The 22,169-nt window shown below is 48.0% G+C and overlaps 1 protein-coding gene across 2 annotated transcripts in view; it reads right to left on the bottom strand.

The window, feature by feature from the left end:
- sd (TEA domain transcription factor 1 homolog scalloped) overlaps window positions 1-22,169 on the bottom strand; it is a 52,414-nt gene that overhangs the window by 24,651 nt on the left and 5,594 nt on the right. Inside the window, exons 2-3 of one of the 2 annotated variants that reach the window (XM_055078076.2) lie at window positions 6,132-6,259; window positions 6-140 (exon numbers count right to left, since the gene is read on the bottom strand). In XM_055078076.2, coding sequence (XP_054934051.2) covers window positions 6-140; window positions 6,132-6,259 — 263 coding nt within the window. The remainder of the gene's footprint in view (window positions 1-5; window positions 141-6,131; window positions 6,260-22,169) is intronic. The other variant, XM_072284975.1, reaches the window with a different exon arrangement.

Raw genomic sequence — 22,169 nt, 5'->3', positions numbered from 1 at the left:
CTCACCGGCGCCCCTGTGTAGCTGACGGGCGGCACTAGGGAGGCCAGTCCGGCCTTGTTCTGCATGGCCGTGGCCGACACAATCTGCGCCGAAGACAGCGACGTCAGAGACTGAAGCGCTTTCTCCTTCGCCGCCGTGTCCTGAAACACCACCGCAAGACAGAAAATAAAAAAGAACGCCGCCGCACAGAGCGCGCGGCGAAGATACCTTTGAAATAAAGGACGGCTCCCGAGATAGGGGCTGCGCGAAAGCTACTTGCGCGTGCTGATGCATGGGAGACAACGCAAGCGCTTGTTTTTTTTTCCGCAGCGAAGAACAGCAGTTATCTACCCGCAGATAGGGTTGCCACGAAGCGGCTGTATATAGAATTTGCATCTGTACGGTCTTTCGCTGATCGACGCGCGAGTCAACAGATGATTGAGAAAGTTCTAGGTTAGGGTACGCAAGAACTAGGGTTGACGGTTCTGCGCATGCGCAGGCCCAGGCTGTCTGCGCATGCGCAGGACCGTCGCCCCTAGTTCTTGCGTACGCAAGCCGCTTGCGTCCCCTAATCTAGAACTCGCAGATTTTTTTAACCCGTCCGTAAACGAAAGATGGCTCCCGGAGTACAGGAACACCAGAAACGTCGACGTCAGCGCTAGTAGCGCCACCTTGTGACGTTTTCTTCAATCACGGCGCGTTAAAAAACCGCTTCTTTTTGTTGCGCCATTGTTCTCGGTGAGGGAAAGAAGAAAACAAATTCACTATGTGCTAATGATTGTTACTGCTAAACAGCCTAGTGCCAACAGGTAGGCAAAACATGGTCGTTGAAGCTATGCCGTATAAACCTGTGTAAAGGCTGCACCTCCCGCTTGGCAGCCCAAATTTTGAAGAAAAAAAAGAATTTTCCAACCGAGAGGCGATCGCATTCGCAGCGCTGATGCCGCGCGTCCGCATGAGCGAATTGTCGTGCGCCGCTAATAGATGGCGAGAGAAGGCGATCACGGAGTATTACGGCCGATTTCATCAGCCGTAATGCTCCGTCGCAAAAATTTAGACCAAATGGCTCGGTTCCGTGTAAGCGCAGCACCACGTCGAAAATTGCGAAGAAAAAATTATGGCCGTTACACGAGTCTACCGGCAATTTTGTGAGCTCTGGTTGACATCAACGCCACGAGATGGAGCCACCATCGCTGCTGCTCGAGTGTGTACCTCCTCGGGTGTGTTCGAGTATTTCGTACACTGATACATTTAAAGGGTCAAAACTGCAATAGACTTTTTGACTTCGTATTCACACTGCCATTTACGGCACGCTGGCTGAATACCGGAGAGGAAGGCGCGACAGAGAGCGCTGGTGGCGCCACCTTGCAACGCTCAGCTTCAACTAGAGTGCGCAGAACTGAGCGTGACGACCATGTTCTATGTATCTACAGCTGTGCAGCTTCGACAGTAGAAATTAACCTATAATGGCGTTGGTTGTTTTGTTTTTTTTTTCCTCTTTTGCCGATAGGCAAGAAATACAACACAGAAACTGTCTCATTCTCCTATTTTCAACTAATCTCCACTGACACTGTGGACGCCGTGAGCAGACATGTATTATGGCATCCGTGACGCCAACTGGTTACCCCCTATACAATATTCTTCTCCAGGTAGTTTGCTGTGCGTATAAGCTTACATTGTTGGGATCGGCAGTATGTGCTGTCGTGTCATCGCCGATCTCGACAGTAGCATGTACGTATTCAAAAGGACTGACAACCAATTTTCATTCTTTAATGCAATGGCAAGCTTACCGGTCAGATTACCGGAAGCGCAAAACACCGTGTAATATTTTTTATCAGAATTTTTCGATCTGCAGTGAGGATGTAGTCGTATATGGAAGCATGCTGAAAACGGTGATAGGTGATCGCGATTGCGATTATACGCCGACATTAAAGGGAGGCAGACAACAAGCGCGGCCGTAACTGTGAGAAATTATTATTTTGTTTATCAAGTCGATGTTCCTGCGATTCATGTTTTCCCGAAGTGTTAAAGTATTTCTGCGATAACAGCTCGGTCTTTTCGTGGCTTCCTGTTTTAGCATTTAGCCAGTAAAAACAAAACCAACCGGATCGAAAACGAAACTACGCTTTTACACGTGATACGCAGTTCGGCTGGTTGCCGTAACCATGCATGCGCTTTTGATTTGTGAAGGATAGAACAAAGTGCAAGCATCTAATAATATAGCAACTGCAATTTTAAGCACTAACTGCGTTGTACTTAATAAGGGCCGACTTAGGTTCAGCAATCTCGTAGACTACATCCGAAGTACCAAGATTTCTCAGCCAGGCCTCGCCACTTACTGGTTTTTGATACTTTCGTTGTGAATTTGAAATTATAATTCCTACTTAAATCGCGGACAGCGTGCTGGATTGTATCACTACAAATCATGCTCATTTCATTTCCATCGACGTCTCGCAACACACTGTCACCAGCTGTCAGTCATTAATTATGTGAGCGGCGAGGAAAAATAGCACCAAGCAACCGGCACATCGTGCCAAATAAACAAGTTTTTAAAGGCTGCACGAAAATAACGAAACTTCGAATGGCGATGTGGACGAAGCATCGCCACAAAATAAATGTTTTCTTCTTCGTAGCCACTTGTTTTGCTAAGCGCGCACGAAACAACGGCAACGCTGCCTAACTTCGTTTCAAACTCGCTGTTGTAATATTGTAATATATACATGTTTGTGTGGTACACGATAAGCTCATTTTAGCCGGCGGTGTACTAATGAAATGCATCGCGACGCCCCGAAGCCAGAAAACGATGGGCCACGAAGTACGACCTGTCAGCGAAAACGATCACGTGCACTGCTATAGCTACGACACGCCTGGGCGTCGATAAATGCATTTTCGGCACACGTGCTTCTGCCACGTCGTTCCCTTATTGTGCCCCCCCGTTCCTCGGCTGCTTTTCATCGAACGACTTGAATGAGTACAGCCTTCGACAGGTGGCGTTAGGCCTAAAGTGTGCGCCGCTCCTCAAACAAGAGACGCTCAGAAAACGAAACCAAAATAAAATGACGGGAAAACCAACACGATCGCAAGCGCAGTGTCCACGTGCATGCAGACGGGAGAATATTTACAACTGACAAAAGGGTTTCGTTGTAAGGCCAATCCATTCGTTGTTTTTCTTATCTATTCAGTACAGCTGCCTTGCACAATATATCTCGAACGCATACCGACAGATAAGCTACTGGAAGTGGCTGTAAATTACGCCTGCGATAGGCTGCCATCAGATACCCACACTTCTTGTTTACGTTTTTTGCTGCTTCCTATTTAAGCGACGGTCTGCTTCAAGAGAGAAAGGGAAAAAGTAAAACAATAAAAGACACGACGACAGCCGGTGACACGTGCGTTTAGCCTTGAGTCTGTATGAATGATGTCGACCGTGCCAGAGGGGTCGTGTAGTAAAAGCACCCACCTAGAACGAGGCGACGCAAGAACAAAAAAAAAAAAAAAGGCGTAAGAGCGGCAACGCGCGTGATCAGCCCGGGCGAGTCGGGCTGTTCGTTGAGAGAACGCACTGAGTTTGTCACGGCACGACGCCAACTGGCAAACGTGTGAAAGTTGCTCTAGAAAGAAAGCAAAACAAAAATGTGGAGGGCGGGGGAGGGTGAGTCTTTCTTAACGTCTTAAATCAAGGCGTAAAAACTTCCGCGTCAACTCAACCAGCAGCTCAAACAACAGAGACGCTAGGCCTAACAAGAATGCAAAAAAAAAAAAACAAAAAAAACGCGCGCAGTTTTGTTTCTACGCTCGTGAAGAAAGGCCTGCGTCTTTTCGGGGCTCCTTGAACTGCGTACGAGCGCAAAAAAAAAAAAAAAAATACTGCTGCCGCATCAGTGTCGTCAGGAATTGCGCATCGCAAGTGAACAAAAAAAGTTTTTCTGTCTTATTCTACTTCTTTTTCAAGGGAGCTTAAAAGCTGGATCACCAATATCTCATTTTTCCCTTTCTTCCTTTTTTTTACTTCACGCAAACGACGAAGAGACGCAGGGAAAGAAGAAACCATCGTTAAAAACTAATGTTTTCGAGTATGAAGACAACGACGCAAGCGTGCCATCGAAGAGTGGTTACGAAAACGTGCTACGTCTCGCGTCTTTTTACCTTCAGGCTTAGCTTCGTGCCTGCAATATTTATAGAAAACTAATGGTTTGCCAGACTGAGACACTTGTTTGGCGCGGATGATTGACTGCCCCGCGGTCCAAACGCAGCTGCATGGAAAAAAAATAGCGGGCGCGCCACGGATGCGGGCGAGCCAAAACGTTCTTTTACGCAGAGCCTTTCTCTCCGTTTCGAGAAACCGTAAACAAAAGGAGCCTCGTTCGCGAGCTTCACTGGAGAAGGTTAAACCAACCACCAGGTTTAAGCGGGTGAACAAAGCCGATTGCTTAACCGCGGCGACTACACGTGTCGTTTTAGAGAAGCCTTGAAACGGGTTGGAAATTCGCTCGCGACTCGTTCCACGACTGCGGAATTGAAGGTGTGTGCCGATTCGAGCACAGGTCCAGCCAGTTTCCGTAGTCAAAAGCCAGCAAGCAACCTCTTATAATGCAAGAATACCAATCTGAAAAAAAATAATAAGAGGGGAAGTACAGAAGTTTTTTTTATGTGTGTGTTCATTTAGCAAATGACTTTTCTATTTAACCTGAAAGAAAGAAAAAGCTTTCTTCGTAGCGACAGATATGGTCCCTGCGGGATGAAGCGAAAATTTCGTCGCCGTGATCGAAATTACTCTTGTTCGCTTCTTTGCAACCGTCAATCACCACTTGTGTGCAGTTTCGCCACACACGCTGGTGTAGGCGCACCGATATTATATGCGCGAGCGAATTAGGCCTAATTTCCGAGAAAAAAATGTAATACAACCGTTCGCCTGGCCAGTCGTATCAATCACAACTTGGCTCCATATGCTGAGACACTTTACCCTCGCATGTGTGGCGCAGTGCCGGGCGTCTCTTGTCGCTTTTCGTATGTTCCGTTGTGGTTGTCGATACCAGTGTGTTAATAACTTGGTTCGTAGTTTTTCTGTTCGTTTAAACATTTTACCGTGTGCACGTAAAGTTTGCCAGTACGGCGATACACGGCGCTTTCTCGACACTGTAGCCCCGATTCTTGACGGAGCAATCGGCAGTCAGTTTTCGAGTGTGGTTAATTTTTTTTTCCCTCGGGAACCGTTAATGGAGTGTAACGAGGATCCGAAGAAAGGAGGAACCGAAGCAGTTCTAGAGAATTGTTAGGACTACGAAAATGTTTTCTGCCTACTGGCTTTTTACGGGTTTTTATTTATCCAGACTTGAAACCTCACAGCTTTCAGAAGAGTTCTCATGAATACGCGCACATCTCTCGCATATTTTTGTGTGTGTACTAGTGATTAGCCATTAATCGCGTAAGCATTGCATGAATAATTAAATGTTAAATGCAATACACATAATTAACTGATTTGTTCTTTTATTTGCTGGGTGTAAACAAAGCTTACGATGACGTAGGTCTTTTTTTTTCAGAGGAATTGCGCATGCGCCAATGATGCATGAACACCAACCTGCCAATCATGCAGTAGACTTGCGGCCAGACGCTATGAAGCGCTATTTAAGTGTACCGCAAATTCCATTTCACACTGTTTCTCAAGCGACGCCGCAGCTGGCTTTCTCGAAAGCAGCCGCTATACGAACAGTTGCAGGCAGCTTAATGAATTTTTGTGCACCTGTTAGAAGCACAGTTCGCCTCCTTACAGATTATTGCTTGTTTTTTGTTTCTTCTATATAGTGCCATAGCTTACCGACATTCCACAAGTTGGTGAAAAGGCGTAAAGCCACGACCTCGTAGAGTATGTACACTCGTTGCATTTACTTATAACCTGACGAAGGTTACTCACAGACTTTCCACATTCTGTCTACGTCGAGTATATCTATAGAAATTACTAGTTTGTTCCAGTCTATCAAACACACACATGTAGGCTCTCTGTAGAATGAAGAAATAACTGCGTTGTAATGCAGGCTACTGTAATACTCAATCGGCTATTTCTTCGTCATTGAAGCAAGCCGCACGGGCTTATAGCTCACGAAGCCAGCACTGCAAAATCTCCGATGTAAGCACGTCACGTTGTTCGGACTCACCTTTAACTTGGACTGTATCTCCCGGGCTTTCCTCCTGGCCAGGACCTGAATGTGGCTGGACACCTGCTTCCGCGTTCGCGTCTTGCCCGTCCGGAGCTTGATGTACCTGGCGATGAGCTCGTTGCGCCCTGCGCCAAGCGTATAAAAGCCGTTAGCACGAGCATTCGGGTTTTCCAACGAAGCCTGGTAACACTATAATAATATCAGGGGTTAGTCGGCAGGCCTAATTGCTGCTCCATCGATAGCTAACACGGCCCGAGCTTGCCAAAACAAAAGAAAACAAAATTATGAAGTCCCCTTCTTCATTTAGTACCCGTATCGTACATGGTGTTAAGCTAAAGAAGTCACAGAAGCACGAATACTTGCATGTAACCTATTGTGGGCGAACATGTGAAGCTTATTCCTCGACCCAACATACCGACATCTTGACACGTCTTGATTCGCCTGACTTCTCGTCAAAGCGCCCCCAAGTGAACAAGGTAGCCTTTCGGGAATAGTGGGTGCAGGCTCAGGGCTTATATTGTTCGCCAAAGGTAGGTGCCTCACTTAAAAACAATATTTGAGCTTTCCAACTATATGAGCTGCTATGAAGTTTCAAGGCTCAATAATGTTCGAATATATACTAAGTGAAACAGAGTAAATAAGGGCAGGTTGATAGAATAGACATAGCAATGTTAAGCACTACGTTTTGTTTGTGTTCTTTTTTTTTTTTTCACCTACACTGCAGGCCTGGCAAGCCTGAAAATGCGGGGAATCGGGAAAGTGACCCCAGGCCCGGTGAAAAAACCACTGTAGAAAGCCACAAAGTATAGCGCCATCGAAAGTTCTTCAATGGTCATCAAGCCCAGCGCTAGCTGTTGACTGCAGGGGAGGAACCAAACATCAGGCAAGGCGCCAGTTACCTACTGTCGAATGATCCGGTTCTCTGGATATCGGTCGCCATTGGCCTCGTCGACAAAGGCGCGAGTCGATAGGGCGAACTGCGTACGCATTCTTTCCTTCGTAGTCCCTTTTTTCTTTTTTCTTTCATTCAATAAAGGAGGACCTCCTTCGTAGCTCGAGCGGTTCGCGCCTCTCTCTGCAACCGTCCACCGACTTCTCTTTCTTCCGAGTCACCCTCAAAGGATAGGACGCTCAACACGGCTTTAGGTTTTTTGTTTTATCATTCAGTTCTGTGTTTCTTATATTCCTTGCTTTTTGGAGCCACACTCTCTGCCTCCTTTGTTCATTTTGCTACACTTTACATCTCTTCGAGGACGCGAGCGTCTGTCTCTTCCACTCTCTTCTCCTGCTTCCGAGGCTGCGTCTTTTCCGGCGGGCAGTGACGCCAGCCGCTTTGATCCGCATCCTCACTTCTCCTGTCTCCCTTGGCTGAGCGGCGTCGCGGTCCCTTTCTATAGTCGGCTTCGCAGCAGCATCCGTTTCCAAGGGATCCCCGCGTTCCGCGCATTCCACAGCCGGTCGTCTCCGCGAGAGCGTATCCAACTCGCGACATGCGACGCTTCATTTTTTTTTCTTTGCTTTCCGCCTAGCAAAAGGGACTCTGCGACACCACTCCCCCGTCTCTTGCCTCCCTGCACCTCCCTCCCTCCCCATTTCTAAGCCTCTTTGTCTGTCGATCTATTTGCGCATTGCGCGTATCCGTCGTCTTAAGACTTGTGTACGGAGAGAGACGCGGCGTCGACGCGCAGACGTTGGACCGCTAAGCTGCAACCACACGACGCGTATTTCTGGCGTTTCTTCGGCGCGGCGAGCGTTCGCGCGTCCAGCGACTAGTCCACCCGAAATGTCTTTATGCGACTAATACGCAATTCGAGAAGCACCACACGGCGGCATGAATACATTAGGGGACGCAATATAAACAACCACACGGGCGACGGCCACAGCACATAAAATGTACCACACGTGGGGTGCATGTGGTTGTTCAAACTACGTGTCATATCGTAAGCAACCACATGTGCGCGTACTTCCGACGCATTGTCGGCGCTGCGTTACATGGGCATCACCACGGGATACACTTACGCTGTTATCATGGCATGCGTCCGGGCCATTATAAGAGCGGGACTACCACACGGCAACGCCGATTTCCCGCGACGCCGGAAATGCGTCGAAAATACGCGCCCATGTGGTTGCTTACGGTCCTTGACTTTGATGACTTTCTTGGAGTGCCGCTTGTGCCTTCTTCATAACCCACGGCCTGTTTGGGCACTCTAGCTTTCGCTTACGACACGCAAACTTAAAAGACCTTCCGCTGCTCGTTTAGGGCGCTTGTCCACATTCCACCCCATTATCGCTATTAAGACGCCTCGTTTTTATTGTTGCGCAAAAACTCACGACCGGCTCCCCCGCCAGTCTGCGCTTGTTAAGCCAAATAGGGAGTGTCGCACATCGCCTGCTGACTTCTCTCCCTTGCCATTTTCTCGCTCTAAGTGAGGCGCAGGGATTTGCATAATGCCCGTTGACAACCGCTCCCAAGTGCGAGGACGAACAAAATAGCTGCGCACTAGGTTCGTACACAGCAGGAGACTGCGCACGTTTCATACATTCTGTAATCGCACTTCGTCATTGGCAATGTCGAAGAGAGCGCTAACAACGTAACAAGAAAACAAGAGCGTAGTGAAATTACCGACCGCTAGGTGCGCGGGAAATGGCTGCACCACCCAGTCAGAGCCGCACGGAATGTTCACCTTCCAGAAGCGTTGAGATTCAAAGAAGGTGGAAGGAGTAAGTGGTCAGCAGTCAAGTTAAGTAAGAGACGTTCGGAGTATTGGTGAAAAAAATGGGGTGTACGAAACGGTACCGGTACAACATGGCGACAGAGGTGTTAAATACCAAAGTTACGATCGAGATCAGAGAAGCACAAGGCTAGATGGCGATAGATGTAGTGAAACCTGATTAAGGGCACATGGTACGCCCTATACATCCCATGTATTTTGAGCCTTATTTAAGACACATTTCCTCAGTAACTACACTGCGTAGTGCATTCGGGTTTGTTTCATTTTATTCGCGATTGTATCTTCTTCTTGCACTGGAACTAGAACTAAGATTATTTTTCAAAGATTAGAAGTTTCACGATTTTCCGCAAGCACAGCAAGCTTTTGTTGTTGTTTTTTTTAAGAAAAATTTACAATTGGGGTATATGTGTACCATTCTGGTTCAACAGCTGCGCATTGCTGTTTACTTTATGCTGCCTAAGTATCACCCGTCTGTCATTTCAAGCTGCTAAATTAGTGGGGCAAATGTAACAAAAACAGTAATTTCTAGATATTCAGGGTCAAAAGCAAAAAAAAAAAACACGCTGACTTAATTTCTTTGCAAAAACAAGATGCACTGAACCATTTGCCTAATAGCCACCAGCCATATATAGTCATCGCCAGAGTCAACTTTTCGCTTCTTCGCTTGTCTTCTTGTTTCCCTGGCTTCTTTTGTCATGCCTTCTGCCTCTCTTGGCAAAATACAGTCGGCGGCGGTCCATCTCACTCAACCACATCACAGTGTTGCACCCTGGCGCCATGCCATGTGCCTACAGGACGTTAACTCGGGCCATGCAGCCTTTGTTGAGCATGGGCACAGCATCAAATATGTCAGTTTTGAGCATCTCCATTACGAGAAACACACTTTCTGTGTGTTCCGGCCACCTGCATTCAATAAAACGCACCTTGAGTCTTTAGGGTTGCCAGACTACTTTTTTTTAAAATCTGCTAAACTCTGAGAAATTGCCAGTGTCGGTACTGAAAAAAATTTACGCGCATAAGAAATATGAGCGATTGCCAGGTTATGCAAGTTCGAAAGAAGGGGGGCGTGGCCTCTCGTCACTTGGTTCCGAAAAACGGGTTTTTCTCACTCAACGAAAACGTGGAAAAACATTTGGAGCACTCAATATTCTCAAGGAAGGCCTGATCATTCAAAAAAGGCTGAAAAAAAGCGAGTTTTTAAATTTTTATCCCTCCGTGTGTCCTTTAATCAAGCAAGATTGGTGAATATCTGTCACCGGCCCGTGTAGAAATGGATACCAATAAACATTCTGATTATCAGGTTGCATCATCCAGCAATAGAGACATCGCGAATTAGCAAAGAAAGCAGACGAGAGAACGCTCTTTGCTCAATACGCATTGTACTTATTAAATACAATCATTGAAAATAGCATCAGAAACATTATCAGTATTTCGTCTAATACATATTTTTTTCCAATGTTCCCTTTGATAACTAGTTCTAAGCTGCTCATTTGTTGGGCAAGCGTCTCTACGCCTCCCGCCCCCCCCCCTCAACTTAACAGTGATTCTATTCTCTTTTACAAACATATTCTATCTTTTTTTATTTATTTACTAGTAGTTCGTCAGCTCTGCAGTTAGGCGAACGATTCTCTAGTTGTCTTAACGCTTTCACTGCATTCGTCATCGATTCAAGTGCGTTGACGCTAAAACTCTCGTGATCGTGTTCGTTTATTTTTTACGTGTTTTGCTAGCTTCTTTATGAATGCTCATAAGATGATGAAATGTCGTGGCAAAAGCCGGCGGCAAAAGCTGCCAACATTTCCAATATCATCAGGTAAATAATTCACCTGACTCAACGCATTACAGGCAGGAAAGAAAGGACAGAACTGTCGCAAAGCTTCCGCTGATTCACTGGCATGCTGAAGGCTGACATGTGTGGGTACTACATATACATACAGATGAAAAGTTGCCTGCAAAACTTTACGGGAAAGGATCCCTCGACAAATGCGAGTTTATGATCTGCTAATTAAGACATGACGCTTCTCATTTCATAGCTCACTATGCAGGCCACTACGTAGGCAAATGAACAAGAATTCGAGATCGCCGCTCAGCCTATAAACTCTGTACACGATTACGCTTATCTAGGTCAGTTAGTCACAGGGAACCCTGATCATGAGAAGAAAATTTACGGAATGAAGATGGGTTGGAGTGCACATCGCAGGCATCACCAAATCATGACTGGGAGCTTATACCACTGTCATTGAAAAGTGTACGTTCTACCACTGCGTTCTACCAGTACTAACATATTGGGAAGAAACTTGGAGGCTAACAAGGAAGCTCGAGAACAAGTTAAGGACCGCGCAAAGAGCAATAGAATGAAAATTGTTAGACGTAACGTCAAGACACAGGAAGAGAACGGTGTGGAACGAAGAGAAAAGGGGGATAGACGATATTCTAGCTGACATTAAGGGAAGGGGGGGGGAATAGAGCTGGGTAGGGCGTGCAAGTCGTAGGCAAGATAACCAGTGTACTATTAGAGTTATGGAATGGGTGCCAAGGGAAGGGAAGCGCAGTCGAGGACGGCAGAAAACTATGTGGGGTCATAAGTTTTCAAGATTTTTGCAGGCGCAAGCTGGAATCAGTTGGCGCAACTCAGGTGTAATTGCAGATCGCTTTTAGGAGCCTTCGTCTTGCAGTGGACATAAAAAAAGACTGATGATAATGGTGTAGGCCCGAAGAATGGCTACAGATTGAAACTTTTAATTCCAGGTTGTGCATCCAAGTTTCAATTAATTTTTTTTTCGCACATCTCACGTCCCGCAAGCTATCGTGGCCGTCTGTACATGCAATGCCCGGGCAAATACTTTAGCATCCCCACCTGGTCTTAGATTTCTCTTATTCAAAATTACCGACGATTTGTATCAAGTTCGCCTCAAGAACAGTGTGTCAGTAACGACTTTTTGCTGGAGTTAAAAGGAATAAGAACCTGGATGTCTCGTCTGTGTTTCGCGCACTATGGCCTCAGCTGCCACTGCATCTGTAATCCACCCCCACTACCACAACTACTAGTACTACTAGTCTCACATTTAGCTCCCTTTAAAATAGCTACACTCCATCTACTAGAGCGTGTATTCTGGTTGTTCTGGAACAGGCTGAATAAACGCACTCATTCCCATGAGGAGCACGATAACCCTAAGTGAAGTTAAACAAAATATCTTTTTTGGGGAACTCGCTTTTATTGAGGGAAAACATCCGCATCTACCGCCTATTACAGTTCCACCGTGGGTTACGGCAACTAGTACTGAAGCAGAATGGTTAACTGGGTTAGTTGGGTCACTTGCATCTTGAAACTGTAAAAGTGCACAGAGACGAGAAACGAAGAGTGGTCAGGACGAAGCGCTTAGTTACAACTGAAAAATGTTATTGAAACGAATATATGCGCACAAGAACTGAAGTACTGAAGAAAGGAAAGGTTCATTACTGTCAACAACAAGCATACTCTGAGGATACTGAGTTCTCGAATGTCCGACACGGAGCTGGTGTGCGGAATTGCGGAGTAGCAGCTCAAATCGTAACCGAAAGCAGTAATCGTAGCATGAGAAACACAGTTTCACATAATAATAATAATAAATCAAATTAGCGTGGCCTGCCATCTGCTTTAGTTAATCAGCTCGCACCGAACGCTGTAACCACAAAATGACCATTACGAAAGGAATTTAGTTCAGACGACACGTGACTTGTCCTTCGGTCACGTAGCACCCACTGAGGTTCGCTGTGAGATGATCTTGTCTGTTTATTTTTTTAGACCGCCCCCCCTTTATTTTTTTTCTCCGCGCCTGCAGCAATGATAAATTGCTGATAGTGACTAGAAGACAAGGCGCAGTTTCAATTAAAATTCCACATCTGTCCTCGCATAGATTTGAAGCTCAGATATAGCTTCGGGAACAAAACGTAATGAAAAATGGCAACAAGTTCTATAGCGCAAAAAGAAGCCCAGCTGTTGAGCATGATGAAATGGGTTCGAGGAATGAGAATCACAAGGTTCTAGCACCGGGAACTAAAAAAGAAAGGAAAGAAACAATGGTGTAAAATCGTTATCTCTACTTCATCTGTGATTTAATCTCTGTACAATATTTAGTTTGTTCCTTAGATCAAAACACCCCAAATATCATCAAGTATTACACCAGGTAGCGTAAGAAAAATCAGCCGTTATAGCTGTTTCTTTACACTGAAATACACCATCTGACTACAATTTCCAAGCAGATACATTTTTTAAAATTTTATTCAACAGGCTTATCCACTACGTGCAATGCATCAGGAAACATGACGCAACACATTATATGGTGGATTGCTCGTTCAGTGCTGCTACGACTATCGTTTACAGTACCGAAAAAAATCAAACCACATAATCGAGTTTCAAGGTCCAATGCATCACATCGGCCATACGAGGCACGTCGTAGACTTGTGCGGTACAGGAGCGTTTTGCATGCCGCCCCAATCGGAATGCAGGCGCCGCGGTCAGGATTCGAACTCGCTACCTCGTGCTCAGAAGCAGAATGCCACAGCCATTGAGCACACCCTAAAGGAAGTCAATCTTAGAGTGCACGCCCAAGCTAGCGAGAACATACTCCACAGGGGAGGCCGAAAAATCATGAATAAGCTGATCGAAACACAAAATCGATTACCGTTATCTCTGCATGACCAAAATGTGCCCGAAATGGTGTACAATCTAAACATGCGTGCGCCCAAGTAGAGCGATCGTACTCAAAGTCCGAAATACTCTCGAAAAAATGGAGTAATTTATAGTTGACCAGTAGCTACTTCTGTCGGGAGAATGGCTATTGTATAGGGAGTTGAATGGAATTGTTTTTACTGGGAATAGTCGGCTCCTCGTGCGAAAGAAAAAAAATGAGCACGATGGTTTGCCGTCCTAAATGGTTTGCGGAAACCTAAATGAACTCGTTCTCCGTTTGCCTGTGAAGCAATTTGTGCACAATACGGAACAGAACTAGCCGGCCTTTTCACGAAAACACCGCGATCAAAACCACAGCAAACCGGCGTCTCAAGGCACGCTAAGGCTGCGTCGGTTGTTCGTCTGCTTCTCGTACCTAACCACGTAGAGGGCGCTCGTGACAACCGCGTTCGCGCATGCGCAACAGTATTTTTGCAAACCGTCCATTGACACGATGAAATAAAGCCAGGCGAGCAGCCCATGAAAAAAAAAAATCTCCAAAGAGAGACAACGCCCTTGCTACAAGCAGCACATGTTTCGCATCAACGCAGTACACGCCACCGAACGGACAGACATATATACACGGACAGATACGCGCACACGCACACACACACGCAACAAGAAGGGGGGAGAAAGACAAGTCGAGACAGGCGCTAGCGCACAGTTCTCGCATTCAGGCGTGTATACGCGCCTCGCGAGAGACGCGGGCCACATGTTCCTCAAAAACGACGAGCGTTGTTGAGACTGCGCGTACATAACGGCGAGTCCCAGCACAGCAACGGAATGCCGCCCGCAGAAACCCCCTCCTCCTCTTTTCCGAGCATATCGCGTGTCGTTGTTCGAAGGTCGCGTGACACACGCCGCAAGGAGACGCGAATAAAAAGGAAAATAAGCTAGAGGGCGCGCAGAGCGTTTGCACGGCGGAGAAATCCAATGGCCGCCGCCGCGGACCGTTGCGACAAAGCGCAGCTCGCCGTCCAAGCGAAGAAGAAGACTTGAGGACTCGACTACGCGAAGGATATTTAGTGGCGGTTCCGCCCGCCGCTCCCGCGGCGGAATTTGCACGCTCTGTACGCACGAGATGGTACCGGGAATTGAGGAAGTCAAAGGCATTTCGTTGTGAGCACCACAGAGCTTTCCGTTTATTTTCTTTCTTTCTCGGTTAATGGAGGCAGCCGCTGTACGACAAGGGCGTGCTAGACGGAGAAAGTGCGGTGTTCTGTGTTTGGTGTGTCTATATTTATTTATTTATTTTTGTTGTCTTTGACTACGATGTCAGTGGAAGAGCTCGAAACTGAATGCCCGTCCGTCCGTCTGTTACACGTCGTCGCTCTTAGGCCACCTTTCTCTGTCTGGGCTTTACTTTGGCCTTCTACGAAGGACATGAAACGAACAATCTAACTGTGCCAACCACCGGTTGTGTGGACCGTACTCGTGCGCCTGCGGCAACGTGTCGTTGAGAACCGGAGGCGCGAACTGAGCTATTGCACAAACATGTCCGCTTGCCAATTTGTGCGCAAAAAGCACATAGGTAAGAGTGGTGACAGCTGTGCATGTATTTCGGAGGGCACAGCGTGCAATACTGGTTATGTTTACACGAACACTATATAGGTGGGTCGACTCGGTTTGTCGGGCCGAAATGCGGTACACATCTGGTTCACGTAAACGCTATCGGAATAGGCCGAGCCAGCGTCCGAATTCGGTCGATCCGTCTGCAAGGGATTGGTCGACTTGCCCATATCGTTTATCAAGATGCACATAAGCACAGTCGGGTCGGGCTGGGTCAGCTCGACTTTTGACTCGACACGCTCGCGTACAATGCGCACATACAAAGCTGTCGATGCAACTAGCCCACTTATCCATTTTGTTACAACTATTTGCATATTGCGCAGTAAGACCGCGATGACCGCACGTCGCTGTAGCGGAATGGACCTCAGGTGCCTGTATATAGTATATCAGCCTGTTTAGAGCAGTTCGACGCCTTTTGAAATGGCACTCATTCGCAGTTGTTGACGTCTCGCCATTCCCGGACTCCCGCCTCCGTGTCATTTACAAATTAGCTTTTCCGATCGACTTCGTCCCTTGGCAGTTGAGCTCACGGCGTTTCGAAGCGCGAGACAAGTGGGATGAGTCTCGCGTGATGTTCCGAATAAAAAAAAAAATCGCGTTGTAATGTTGCAAACGCGGCATAACGCGTGTCAGCTTGTACTTTTATAAAGCAGCGCTGCAAATTTGAAGAACAAGAAACACAGGGACGGAAACAGCACAGACGATGAGCATCGATGAACTGTCTATTAAAACAAACAGGGTGTGTACAATTGCAGGCAACAACGCCATGCGCTAGAAGTAATGCGCAAACTGGGCTTGATAGATGCGCTTCGTCTAAGCTGTTTTCGTTCCTGTGCATGTTTCAGCTTTATAGTACTGCTTTATTTTTATAAGTACAAGTATGATATTCCCACTAGTCGCAACGCCAGCCTACAGTATAAAAGCATGTGTGCCAAGTCGCTACACTCTAAAACAACTTCAGCATTCGAAATATCCTATTCGGAAAGAAGCAAACACGTAACAAAGAGCAGTCATTGCATTTTACTATCTTCCTTTGTAGTGTTCCTGCACGCCAGTTTCCTAGGAAAATGACGCCTGACTTTGCCTCCCTTCAATGAACGAGCCTAGATGGCGCTGCGGCACATGGCTACCGAACTTATCGTCCGTCTCATCATTACACAAGCATCAAGCGTATGCGCTAGCATCGCAGTCTCCTAAAGTGCACAAGCGACGTGAACGGGCATCCAGTTTGGACGTCCGCTCAATGTGGAGCGACGTCTAGAAAAAGAAAGAAATGTACGGACGTCGATCTAAGTTTTCGCTAATAAACACATATGCTATCAGCGAATGGGAGGGGCAAAATTTCAAAGGCCATGAGCGAAAGTTCGAGGAGGGGACATGATGACGCGGTGACAGCGCGGTCACGCTTAAACCGGCTGAAAATGTCCCGCAGTCGTCTACTGTCACCGCGCCCACACTGCGGCTTGGCGCAGATATTACTCGCCGATGGAGATAACGCAGTCATATATGTGTACCATCTCGCAAAGGACTCGCAGATGTCTCATCATGATTAAGCATACGATGTACGAACGCTTGAAGACAGAAGCGGCAGCCCTATAACAGCGACACACTGCAGGTGGCCTGCTGTAAAGTGCGCAGACCTGGGGACGTATTCTCGGAAGACCACTTTCGGCGACACTATCTCGACGCCAGCTAATCGGCCCATCCGGTTTTGCTCAACCAGCCAAAACGCGCGCACTGAAAGTGATATCGCCCAAAGTGAGCGTCCAAGAATACGTCCCCAAGTCCAACAGTAGCTAGCACGTCATCACAAGAACCGCTCGACGGTCTCCCAAATGCTTGGGCAAGACTGGGAACAGAGTTGTTGGCCCTCCGGTGACGAAAGTCGGAAGAAGAGCCATCAGGGACCGAAGAATAGAGTGACTCCCCTCTACAGCGTCGCACACTGTGCGAAAAGGGGACGGTCCAAGCCCCGCGACAAAGGTGGGAAGAGACCGGGAGCGCGCCGTTCCCGGCCTTCCCCACCAAGCGCAGCGCTCGAGTCCCAACCCGAGCTCAAGCCGGGTGCAGCTAAGGAAAAAAAAAAGAGGAAGGAAGTTAGAGAAAGGGAAAATAGGCGAGGAAGCACAACTCTCTCCTTTTCCTCAGCTCAGTCCGGCTTCCCGGTGCCTCTTTTCCTAACGGTACCCATCTCCCCCGCCACCATGACGATCCCTCATACTCTCCCTCTCTCACCACACCCCTCTCTTCCTTCCTTAACGGTACCCTCCCCGGCAGACAGGGGGTTCGAAGCGGGAGCTGCTCGAAGCCGCTCGCGACGAGGCAGAGTGCGTCACGTAGTCACCGCGGATCCTTTCTCCGCGCTTCCCGCTCATGACGTCGTAGTCGCCGCTGCCGCCGTTGAAGCTAAAGAGGAGGAGGAGAGGAGCTGGGAGGGGGATCCTACGTATACGACGCGCGCGGCGCTGGCGCGATGCGTCCGGAACAGCGTGGAATGCGAGGAATGTGCAATTACGCTCCGGGGCCTGCTTGCCGGGACGGGCGGTGGCGCTTGCGCTAGTCCCGGGCTCCGGGTCTGCGCTCATCAAGGGCTCGCTCGCCTCGCTTTGCCGGTTGCCGCGCGCGCGCTATAGCTCTGGGACCAGGAATGCGTGGAATGTCCGCTCGGCTCGATCGCCCGGCCGCTTCGCTCGCGCCGCCGAATATACGCAGCCTGCGGGCGGAGGGGTTTCGAAGGGGAGGGGGATGGAAACGGCCCCGCGAACGGTACTAGGCGCGCTATAGACGCCGGACGCGAGCGTTATACGAGAAGACGACGAAGGCCGGTGATGAAAGTTTGCCTTCCTCCTGTATTTTGTTCACTTCTTGCTCGACGACCATATCGTTTGTCTCGCTTTTGTTTCTGCTTCTTTCTTTCCTTGGTCTATGGTACCGTTTTCGTTCCGGGGGGAAGATTTCTGATTTGCTTAGCTTCTTCTTTTCTGAGCAAATCGCTTTCTTTTCTACGCCGTGAATGTTTTCGCCCGCACTATCTCTCTTTATCTCTCGCGCTTTTTTTTTGTATTGTTGCGAATACCGTTTTCGTCTCTCGAACGACTTCGTCCGCTCCGGATCTTTCTTTTCATCGTTTTTTTGTGCCTGGTGAGTCTTCGGCCCGCAGACAGCCACCGCCGTCTGGCGGCACCTCTGACTTCACTCGGTATTGTTTCCATCTGTTCTCTCTCTCTCCCTCTCTCATTTTGTGTATATTTGACGTAGCCCACGTTCGAATATGTTATCTCCTATTTTTATTATTCGTTGTCCTTCCATCCTTCTCTGCCTCCTCTCACTCACTCTCGGCGTTTGGCGTAGCTCGCTTGTACACCTCTGTCATCACTTTTTTTTTCTTTTGGTGCTACGTACGTTCCTCTTTCATTGCCAGCGATGTCTTCTTTTCGGTGTAGCTTGTTTACAATACAACGCTTTATTCATCCCCTTTGTTGTTTCTTTCATTCATTCCCGGCCTCCATTCGGTCTTCCAGTTCGCTGTGGTAGCGCCGTGAACGTAGCCTTTATTTCGTGCATACCGCTAGCTTAAAAGTACCTTTTTTTTCTCTCTCTCACTCCTCATTGACTACAGCCTCCGACTACCCTCTCACCCCCGTCCTCCCTACCTTGCACCGCTCCTTTCTTTTTCTGTTCGTGTAGGCTAGGCTCCCCGAGTCCTGCTGGCTGCGTCTACGGCTTTATGCTCGGCTTGTCTCCTTTTCAGGCATCGTCCTGTCGCAGTTCTCTCGTCCCATCTGATCGTCCGGCTTTCTCTTTCTCTTTAAAGCATCCTCTCGGCGACAGAAGCGCGACTGAGCGTTTTCTTTTGTAAGGTGCTAACGTCCCAAGTTTTTTGCCAAGTCGAGCCGGGCAACTGATGGTTGTGTCGCCGTTAGGCCGCACGCACACGAAACCGTTTTTATGCCTGGCTTAATTTACGAAAAGGGAAAGAAAATTGGAAAGATTTAGGAAGGGAGGAGGGGAGGGGGCGGGGCTTGTATTGCGCAGACGGGAGTGTGAAATTGATGGGACGCTGAAACAAGAAGTACGTACGTGAATAGAGCGAGCGGTTAGGCGAGAGGGACATTACATAAAATCATAAAAATCGCGCATTCTTATAATAGTTATAACCACTAGCCAACGCAATGGAGCGAGCATGCGCAAGACACTGCGAACGCTGAAGTTCAGATAATACGTATAGCTGAGGTCAGTGGAAAATAGCAATACAGTCGAATGGTTCTACAACGAAATTACCCGTATGTCGAAGGATTTCGTATGTTCCGGCCGAATTCCTATCTGCCGTATATATTGTCAACGCATCTACGGCGAAGACCCCTTTATAACGAATTTATCTGTGCAACGAAGGAATATAGGCAACCACGAAGGCTGATAACATATTTTCGGCGCAGGCGTCGCGAGAAAAACCACCAACAGCCTGCAGCCAAGTTATAGTGGAGATGTAGATCGAGGCAACGCGTACACGCAAAAGCGAAGGCGTCAAAGGGCAGCAGCGCCGGGCTGCATACGCAACGGCGTAGGAGGACAAAAGGGAGAGCGAAAGACAGGCGGTGGGGGGGGGGGGTAGAGGTGGAAAGAGGTACAACGCACGCATGCTCGCCGGCATACGCAAATCAGAAGGGAACGGGATTAAGAGCCTCGCAAAGCCGGCGCGGGCGTGTTGCGATAACCTCCGATCCTCGGGAAGCGACGGCGAAAGACCCGGTCAGCGGAAACCGGCGCAAAAAAAAAAAAAAAAAAAAAAAAAAAAACAACGTCGCAGCGCGCGCACGCGAGCCAGGCCTAGCTGTTCCGCATTTTTTTTTTACCCGAGGGAGCGCCTGCATAGTTTCGTATCACATCGCGCCATCGACACGTGCCGCGTTCTCGTGAGGCCGTTAAGGAAAGCACGGCTTCCTGCCTTGTGTGCAGCGTGGAAGCAACGCCCCGCAAACTAGATCGGGACAATAGACTGTGTAAAAGCGTGCTGTGCCGGCAGTTCCGCGCGCATGCCGTCTGCACGAGAGTTGCACGAGCGCTCTATAGGCCAGCATATACTCTCATTTCGCGATTGCAACGCCTTTACAGATGTCGTTTGGAGAAAGCACGTTTGTCTTTCTATAGATGGGCTGCTGCGGAAAGACTTGAGGATAGCGTGCCTCGGCAAGCACAGTTCGCGATGCGAAACGAATGAATAGTAACAAAGTAAATAGAAAAAAAAGAGAGGCTAATAAACATGTGCCGCGACGCAGTGTTCAAGGCATCTGCCCATATGCAGGTAAGAGAATTATATATACGCTTGAAAGTCCTCATCTATTCGTGAAAGAGCCCTCTAAGGAACAACAAAATGTACGGTAGGTCCTATAGCACCCAGCTCATGTTGGTCAAGCTGCGTCCACAGTTATGAGTATGCGTGCAATATTTCGTACCTAACTGTATATGACTACTTATCACGGACACTCATTTAACTCTGTGTCAATAAAACATTTTTAAACATGTTCGCCTTTGGCTGCATATCAGTGTAACCCACCACCTTTCTGTTGTCTATCTGATGTATTTCCCTACAACGAAGCATGTCGCGTGCGGAATTCTTTCATGTTGTTAAAATGCCACACCAAATATCAGGTGGGCACTGATACCGGTGCTTAAAGTCAGGAGGGGGGGGGGGAACTCAGACTAACCCCTAAGCCCCCGGTGGTACATGTTCAAGTATAGCACTGCAGCACCCATTGAACAAGCTCTGGAGATTATTTTGTTATACCAGCAGTGCCCCGTGCGATGCAATCCTAACTCCCCAGTTTGTCGATTAATCGTTTAATCGCGATCAATCAGTTCATACGGCATAAGCGAAAACAGGAAAGCAGGTTTATATTTTTTTTACTGCCGCATGTATTTCCCCCGAAGCAGTGCACATGACGGTCACCACTCTTGTCCGACTAACGTTCTTGGCAGATCATCTGTTTCATGAGCCACCTAGGCGTGAAGCCATACCTGCCCGTGAATTAGTGAAGGTTCACATTGGTTTCTTTAGTTTACCAGTTCATTTCCATTTCCTCGTTCCTTTCTAGATTTCAATTTCAACCTCACCAGCTAGCTGCTTTTATCTGTGCTTTCCTTGGCTTCATTGTCTGTGGGCTTTTTATGGTAGTGATTAACAAGATTCGAGCCGCTTGGCTTTCGTTCTTCTCGAGCATGTACATAACGCCGAAACAATGAAAACGTCGTACGCGGAAACACGTTCTCTACCGTCTAACGTATATATATATATATATATATATATATATGTGAGTGTGTGCGCGCTCTACTTCGCGCCGCCCTTTGGGTGTCCCCCCCTCCTCCACTGAAGAGAGACTAAGCCCTGACTGATACGCAGCGGAAGTTCGCGCGGCATGGTTGTCAAGCCTGCTCGACTTGTTGATGAAGTGGATTTTACATTACGGAAGCGCGTGTCTGCAGGTGGAACGTGGTCAAGGATTAAAAAAATTCCGAGGACACCTAAGCACTTCCTGCGAGTTGTGAATGTGAAAAAAGCATTAATGTCCAATTGAAAGCTGCTGAAGCGGTGCTTCGAGTTGTGAACTGCCCGGGGGTAAGCGAGCGCGGTGAGACGCTTTGCCAAGGCCTCCTAGACAGTACACGGCCAGTGCGCTTCGGTCCGTGACGATAGCATTTCGAGCCGGGCAAAGACCAGCGCCTCCTAAATAGCAAGCCTGTGCACACTGCTTTATGACGTCATGCTACTCGGACCAAAATTTGCACTGTCAAGCTCGGCGCGACGAAAGCGGTGGCGTCTAAATCACCGCGGTTTACTCAGGGGCGACCCCATCAGATTCTATGGGATCCTATGGCAGTCGGGCAAGGTAGCGTGACGTCATGGATCGAACTGCAGATGCAGTATGCTATCCAGAAGGCGTTGGGGTTCAGCCCTGTGGGTAAGACACCCGGCTTCTGAGCATGGGATCGCAGGTTCGGAATTCACTACCGCCAACGTTTTTGCTT

This window comes from Dermacentor andersoni, chromosome 10, assembly GCF_023375885.2.
Source record: "Dermacentor andersoni chromosome 10, qqDerAnde1_hic_scaffold, whole genome shotgun sequence".
Classification (NCBI taxonomy): Eukaryota; Metazoa; Arthropoda; class Arachnida; order Ixodida; family Ixodidae; genus Dermacentor; species Dermacentor andersoni.
The sequence above is the reverse complement of the archived record's forward strand: the minus strand, read 5'-3'. Positions and strand labels throughout refer to the sequence as shown.